The sequence below is a fragment of the Atta cephalotes genome (genome assembly GCF_000143395.1).
Source record: "Atta cephalotes unplaced genomic scaffold scaffold00005, whole genome shotgun sequence".
NCBI classification, from domain to species: domain Eukaryota; kingdom Metazoa; phylum Arthropoda; class Insecta; order Hymenoptera; family Formicidae; genus Atta; species Atta cephalotes.
In genome coordinates, this window is record NW_012130069.1 from 5,006,105 (window position 1) to 5,014,845 (window position 8,741).

The 8,741-nt window shown below is 29.7% G+C and overlaps 1 protein-coding gene across 1 annotated transcript in view; it reads right to left on the reverse strand.

The window, feature by feature from the left end:
- LOC105626369 overlaps positions 1 to 8,741 on the reverse strand; it is a 20,847-nt gene that overhangs the window by 9,825 nt on the left and 2,281 nt on the right. The window contains exons 3-7 of the mRNA XM_012207670.1: positions 6,979 to 7,074; positions 5,062 to 5,402; positions 4,000 to 4,197; positions 1,935 to 2,105; positions 774 to 1,308 (exon numbers count right to left, since the gene is read on the reverse strand). Coding sequence (XP_012063060.1) covers positions 774 to 1,308; positions 1,935 to 2,105; positions 4,000 to 4,197; positions 5,062 to 5,402; positions 6,979 to 7,074 — 1,341 coding nt within the window. The remainder of the gene's footprint in view (positions 1 to 773; positions 1,309 to 1,934; positions 2,106 to 3,999; positions 4,198 to 5,061; positions 5,403 to 6,978; positions 7,075 to 8,741) is intronic.

Consider the following 8,741-nt stretch of genomic DNA (forward strand, 5'->3'; position numbering starts at 1 on the left):
ATGTGTACATTATAAATATCCTATTCTATGTTTTTAAAATTCGTTGCAAATTTTAATATTTGATATCAATTTTTCAATTAAAAATTAAATATTTCATCATTCTGGAAGATTTGAATATAAAAATCAAGGATCTTATTGCTCTATTCGGTCATATAAGTTCATTAATAGATAATTAATTTTAATATAAGCTTACTTTGAGAGATTTGATCAAGCATTATAATACTAAGAATTATAAACCTAAGGCATTGAAAAAATATTTTAAAAAGTAATTATTTAAAAATAGTGTTTTCAGGGCCGTGTGTAATTATTATACTTAAAACAGTTACTGACATTGAGTCGCAACCACCAATGCAAAAAAATTTTTTTTTTCAATTACTAAGAAAAGTAAGCCAGTTAATTACTTCCAGTAGAACGTGAGTGTCATAAAATGCACATATTTATTAAAAACGGTTATATGTTTTGCACTAAAAATATAAAAAATATACGGAAAATAACAATTTGTGCAAAAAAAAATGTATCGGTAATATATCTACGACAGAAGAAATCTATTCTGTAAAAAAATATTTTAATACAAGAATTACAAGATATTAAAAATCAAAAAGAAAATAATGTTTAACATTTGAAAACCAATTGTAGCAAAATATTAAATGATTAAAGAGAAATAATATTAATATTGTAGACATGTTACTAAAACGATAATATAGAAACATAAAATAAAAAATCAAAACTGTGAATGAATAGAACAGATTAAAAAGACACATTGAGATATTTACCAGATCCATTATCGATGTCAACCCGGCGCTTGTCGAGACGCCTCTGAGAGTTAGAGTTTCGCGATTGTTGCTGCTGCTGTTGCTGCTGTTGCTGCTGACGGCGCTTTGCTTGATTCTTAACCATCTTTTCCTTTTTCCGAGCATCGGCGCTGGACGCCTCCGGAAGTTGGCGATCCAACAGCTTGTTAGTATCCATGTGATCCTTGATGATCGAAGTGGACCGCGGTTGTCGCATACTTTCGATTGATTCCATCGCGACCACGTCCGGTACCGGCTGAGCGTATTTCTCAAGATCAACGCCGATGTCCCGGCCAATACTCGAGAGCAAATCGATTTCCTCCAGTTTCGTATAGGTCGGCCGCTCTTCAGCGAAGCCCTCAGAGTAGTCACTGTTGCTCTCTGACTCGTCGTCGTCGACCGTCGACGTTGACGTCGTCGTCACCGGCTGACGGTTGCCTATTTTGGAGCGATCTGAATGAGGCAACTCCTTTGCCTCACGTATTAGGTCGATGTGCTCCACTATGACGTCCTCCGTCTGCACCCACACCGAAATCATTTGTGTTTAATCGACCATACACGAGAATATCGCGAGTCAAATAGGCGCGAGACCCAATGACAGGAAATAGGATTAATCGGGATAGTAATTGTCATGCAAATCAATTGCATAATAACGTTAAAAAGGTCTCAGACAGAGAAGCCGCGGAAATTGTGTATTCTATGATAATTAAGTTTAATTATGGATGAACAACATAATGCGTGCAATAGCAAGATTTAATGAAATTCAAAGCGAGTTCAGTTTAGATCACGGATAAATACAGGACTGTTAAAACTAAGGAATGTTAAAACTAATTATATAATTAATATAACTAATGAAATTAACGAAACTATGACAATTAAAAATACTATAATTATAATAGAAAGAATAAGATTTAATTTATATATATTGAATAAAATCAAGACAAAATAAACATCTATTTTAAATATTATTTAAAGTTTTTAAATATTATTTAAATATTATTTGAATTAGTCATTTTCATCTATGTTTCCAACGATAATGTTTTACAATTGTTATATTATAAAAACCATCGCGTCAAAATGTGCTTTTAACTTACAATTAATCTTAATTGCACAATGGTTGCAGAAAATCACCTTTGAGCTCACCTCACTGATCTCGCTAGTCTTTCCAGAGTCCAGGATCTCCTCGATCTCCGGAAATTGCAGGCTTTCATTCACGCTGGTAGTCAACTCTACTAGCTCAACTTCGACGGGTACTTCCCTCTCACGTTTATCCTCAAAAGTCACTTGCGACAATTCGGGAGCGCATTCATCCACCTGCACAGTGGACAGTAGATTAAAAATTTTAATTTTTTGCCAAAATATAAATCTCCATAAAAATATTTTACGACTCAGAAACACTAAAACTAATCATTTATAAATTATTTAACTAAAAAATTTACACATTACAATATTTAATTAAAAAATGTGCATTATTTATATAAAAAAAAATTTATTTTTATATACAATATTATTTTTATTTACTATAATATTATCTATTTCAATATATGAAAAATTATTAAATATATTTTAAATATTTACAGTTTTGAAATTAAAAGCACAAAAAAGATTTAAAATTGACAATAAAATAGTTTTATTTTAATTATACAAAATTATTAATTTATTTCTATAAAATTATGTAAAAAATTAATAAACAAATTAATTTTACTGATTTTATTACGTTAAAATTATTTGTTATACATTATTTTATTATTGTATTACATTATAATGTATTACATTATCTTAATATTATTTTAGTCATCTTTATTTGGAGGAAAAAGTTTAATATTATTTAAAAATCATTATTCCTTTCTATATATGTTTTCTCAAACTCTATTTCGTAATCATTTTCATCTTCTTTGCTACTTAAAGAATTAATTTGATAGTATCAATAGCTAAATGACTGCAGATAGTAAAGAAGTACTGTCGTAAATAATTTTGTAAAGTGAAAAACGATATAAATGGATCTGATGATACCATAGACTCACTTATATCATCCTTTAATATGTTAAATCTATTAAAAATAGATATCTGTAAGCGTATGAATTTTTAAATCCTTTCAAGTGTTTCCTTTAATTCTTGTGATAAAATTTATTCCACTCAAAAATATCCAACTGATAAAATGCTGTATTCTTTAAAATTTACTTACAATGAATTAAAGTTTTATGGGTAATTACTAGCATCGGATACTAAGAATATAACTTTTGATATAATTTGACTGTTTCTAAACAATGTTTTCCAAACAGTTTTGGATCTGGAGTTTTAATTGACATGAAAGAGCAATCAAAATTATTCTAAAATTTTCTATTAGCTAATGATGATTAACGTTTGTAATTTTTGCAAATACGATAGTTTAAGAATAGAATGCTTTCCATGTCGTATTTCCATCTTATCAACATATAAATTAATTAATTCCTTTCGAAATTTTTCTTGAATTTATTCTCTTGTTGCTGCTGCTATTTTTTCCTGTGAATTTTTAATTATTCCATTTATGAATTTCAATTTTATATAAAGTATGAAGAATATATTTGAGATAGTCTTATCCAAGCATGCAGAGGAATGATACCGAATTGCAATGTATTTTTAATTTGGGTATTTTTAATTTGAAATACATCAGAATTGAAATCAATAATATTAAAAAAAATTTTTTTGAGAGTTGCATCACATATATAGAACAAGTCTGATTAGAATTTGTATCAGTTATATAATTTAAAATTTTTCCGTCTATCAATGTTAAAAATAAAAATGAACAATATTCAAAAGTTTATCGTTTATTAATATCAATACTCATCAAAGTGTCTATTTTAGAATCAAGACTGACTTTTTCTTTTAAAACATGCCGTTTCTTTAACGAACTTCAGTTTTAGAAGATGGCAGAATCAAATTGATTGTGGACTTCTTATTCTATATATAAAATAGTTCTGTCATTACTTACTAATCTTAAAAGAATAATTGTGTGTTACAAATAAGCTCGTCCAAATGCGAACAACATAAAATATTCCAATATAAAATATTTTGAACATCTCTCTCTTTTACTGATAAATGATAATAAAATGATGCATAATAATTTTAAAAATATGATAATAGGACATTATAACATTGCATTTATATTTATTAAAAATAAAATTAAAAAGATAAATTTTTAACTAAAAATTAAAAAATTTCGAACCACTGTAATCTGGTCGGCCAGACTCTCCTCTCGTTCGTCTAAGAGCGTCAGGTGAGTTTCTGCCTCGACGATGCCGTTTATGACCTCCTCTGGCTCTGGCGAAAACGCCTTCTCCTCGGATTTAGAGACCTCCACGCTCTTGACGTAGTTGATGCACTTTTCCGAAGGCGGCACCACCGCCTCATACAGAGAAGTCACAGTCTGAAACATGAGAGAGACGAGAATGGCATGATGATGTCACGAGAGAATATGTGCTCGTAGAAGGGTGCTTGATTATTTTTACGCGTTGATAACTTATGTCGACTATCTGGTTTTCTTAGTAATAGGTTTATTTTTACTTAAAAAGAATTTACACGATTGTCATGACATGATTCATGCAAAAAAATTAGTTCAAATTAGTTCCTTCTGCTGACGACAAATGTTAACATAGATCTATTCAAATGCTCTTTCTTTTTAGAGAGAGAGAGAGAGAGAGAGAGAGAGAGAGAAGAGACAGAGAGAGAGAGAGAGAGAGATAAATTCAGTAACGATCTTTCTGTTAAAACATTTGAAAATTGAAAATCTTCAAATCAAAGAAAGCCTCAGACAAAAAGAAAAAATCATCAACAGATGTATTTCTTAAGAAATAAAAAATCTGTGTTTTTATTGCTGCATTCTGAACCGATGCAATAAGTTGAAACAAACGTATATTTAATGTTGCACTTCAACTTATTGCAATATATGCATCAGTTCGTAGAGAGATAAAAAACAGACCTAAATTCGTCAAACACTCAACATCTTCAGAATTTTTTGTCTCGAAAGAAAAAAGAATCTTCTCAGTGAGAAATGATAATAGAAACGACATCGATTTCATTGTCATTTCTCACTGGGTTAGAATGGAGAAATCTTAATACAAAATAAAACTTTTCGCATTAACATAAGAGATGCATATATTATCAAATATATTATATGATGGCGCACATATCTACAAGCATCTAAATTTTTAATATTCTCGATCACATCTTTGTGATTCTTTACGATGTTACAAGTACGATCAGTTTATTCAATTAATGATGAATATTATACCTGTATATTAAATTTGGGCTTCTCATAAAAAATCTTGCGATCGTTGCGTTGACCGCAGAGATGATTGATACTGTCGTTGATATTGTTATTGTACTCGTTGTCGTTCTCTGGCAACGGAGCTATCTCATGATGATGAAGTGGCGGGTAATCGGAATAACTATCGTGTTCGTCCTCAGTCAGGTCTGTGTCCGATAGTAGAGAAGGTGCCAAATGCTGGAAGCCGGGATAATTGGGATTGACGATGCCGCGGCAGCCTGCCGGCAGATTTCCTTCTTCAGACCAATCAGACCACTCGGATGGCGTCAACTCGTGCGACGAGTTCTCGTGCGGAGAGTTACGCCCTGCAACATTTCGCAGTTACGCTCATCTCAGCATCAGCCGAATAATTGGACGTTGTAGCTTGTGACTCATCGCGCACCGCGCCAGTCGGCTCGTGCGCTTATAGGTCGATTGTCTTTCCACCATCAATACTTTACGCGCATTCTCTAAAATTTTTAAAGTGTATTGTCTCTGACTAAATCTCACTTTTTAATCTTAGACTCTCCAGAAAAATTTCGAAAAACATATCATGGCTCTCATTGAAGACGCATTGTAACATCGGGATTTAGATTAATATTTTAGACTTCTTTTATTTTAAAGCTCTGAGATTTAGGAATATATCTGTATAGGTCTGTAATGACAAAAAGTTTTACATGCACTGTTAAGTTATTAAAACTCTCCTTTCTTTTTCCTGGAGCAAGCAAAATTTTGATTAAGTCTGGAAAATCCATGTGTGTGATCTAGGGTTAAATAAATTGAAAATTGTGCCATTTTTTTTTAAGATGCTCAATTTTCACTTTTTAAAGTGAGATTCTACTCCAAAGAATTTAGAAAGCACACATGCGACATCGATAAGAATGAATTCCTCATGTTTGATTTCAACAATTCTTTGTGTTCGAAAGTTTTGACTGTTGTTAGATTTGTTATCATTGAATAAATCAATGATGTCATAATCAATCATTGGTTCCTGCTTTAATTTTATACTATTACTGATCATGTAAAGACTGGTGGCTGTGTAGTCTCTTTCTATAAACTGCAATGTCTTTTATATGGATCTTTGGTTTTGTGGGACAGATTAACATGCTGGGTTATTATCAGCTGCTACGTAGCTTCAAATTATTGTGATATTATATTGTAATATTAACTCCTATACATAGATTACTACTGTAGAAATTTTACATTTCATGAATAATTTTATACTCTGCTTCTGCGCTGATAATTTTTAAATTTAGACTACAGTTGCAGATATAAAATGCTTAATAAATAATACTGTAAATCATTGTGTATTGTAAGTTAATTATCATGAAAGTGTACCATACTTTGTCTGCGATCGCGAATAACTTCGTTTGCGACCGCGAATAACTTTGGTTAAACTAAAAATCTCGAGCTTGCACTTTACGGATAATAGTTAATGTCAAGGATGTAAAACGCGTTATTAATGGCAGCCACTGGAAAATATCGAAGTTCGCCACACATATCTGTCGCGCTTCTGTGATGAAACCTTCAACCGCCATTGTTTTCCAATAAAATCTCGAACATCAGTATAGCACAGTATTTGAAAGAAGCATGATTAAAAAGTAGGCCATTCAATTAATTACTTGATAGAAGCGGAGATCTGCGAAATTAATAAATCTAATGATTCAGATATATTCATTTATTATCTAGATATATTCTTTATTAAAAATGTGTATATAATCAATACAAAAATTTATGTTTTTCTTCTATCTCTTTGGAATTACTTTATTTATCAATTTTTGTTTAATTTTTTTCATAAGTTACGTCGTAATTTGATCACATGAAGAAGAGAGGAGAGTTCTTATTCTATTCTATTGTACGATTCTATTATATATGGGTTGATTCAGGGACGATAAGGCTCACCTTCGTAACCGGTGAGGCTTTCGATGGAGCTGCTACTTTGTATCCTCAGCCCGGTTAGATTGTTGTTTACGTTGGCGGATTGCTCTTCGATCGTACCTAATAATACAAGTCTCTTACTTATAAATCATTTGCTTTTATCTTTCTCTAAATCCTTTTTATACTCATCATCCTTTTTATACTCTATTAACTTCCTTTCTCTGAATTTATTTATTTTACATTTCCCTGATGCGAAATCGCGCGAAATGATATAATAATGGAATAATATGATAGAATAATATAGATTATCGATCGCATTAACAATACATCAATCATATAAATAATTTCATGAATAGATAACTGGAAGAATATAGATGACAAATGTCGAAATGTGAGATGATTAATAATGATTAATAATGACGTATATATTTTATATACAGGATGTTCAGTAACAATATTTAAAGAAAAATTCCTGAGATTATTTAGAAATGAAAAGTCCAATACTAAAATATCAATAATTAGAAATATCACTTAATAAATAACTTTATCTTATCGTGAATATAATCTTTCTATCGATATTAACAAGACGCAACGAGTAGCAGCTTTTAACACTTTACTATCTAAACGTGCAAAATTTAGGCGGTGCAATTCGCTAACTTTAAATATTTATAAATCATACATTATTATAGGTCTGACATTTGGTACTAGAATTTTCGTCTCAAATTCGTTGTTACAATCTTGATAGGACATCTTGTATTATACATAGAGTGTAATATATGTTTATATATATATATACGTATGTTTATATATACGTACGTTTATATATATACAGGGTATCGAAATTTGCGAATCAAAATATCACGCAGTAAAAAAGTTTTAAAAAAAAATGATAATAAGAATATTCGATTTGTGATGAATCACATCATATATAAGAAGAGCTGCCAAATATACGTATACGATCAAAGTTAGATGATAAAAATAATTATACGTATATGTATAAATTTCTAAATACATTTATCTCAATCATACTATGCGTAGCATCCTATCTCGGCTACAATCATTTAACTGAAATAATAATCTAATTCACAAATTAATTTTTGATCATCAATTTAATACTATCAGCACATTTAAAATTCTGTAAAGAATTTTTATTGTGAAAAATATCTTAGTCAGAAATTAAACTTGGGACTGAAAAGTTATTTGTAAATTTTTATTTTAAGCAAATTTGTCAATAAGGGTTTAAATGTGACCAATTACGGACTACGTTTAGACACGCGGATTATATTCAAATGCTGAAGTGCGCGTTTACTACACTGAAAAAAAATATAGTCAATTTTAATAAATATTTAATTGAATACTGCCAACTAAATATTTATTAAATATAAAGATTTATTTGATACATAAGAAACGTTAATTTGACGTTAACAATTATCTTTTTATTGAACAAATATTTATTTACTGTAAATAAATGTTTAGTTGAACTAAATATTTAAAATTAACTATTTTTTTCTCAGTGCAATACCACGCGATTCATTGACAGGTAGCCGTCTAAATGTCATCTATTAATTATACTTAAGTTCTTATATTTCAAAAACTATTGCTTGAAATAAAAATGTACACTTTTTTACTTTATTTTTCGAAAATTTTCTAGCAATGATATATTTTAATTTCGGGACCACATATACATATATGTATATATAAAAATATATATATTATATTATATTATATAAATATATATTATATATATAAAATATATATATTATATATATTATATACATATATATATA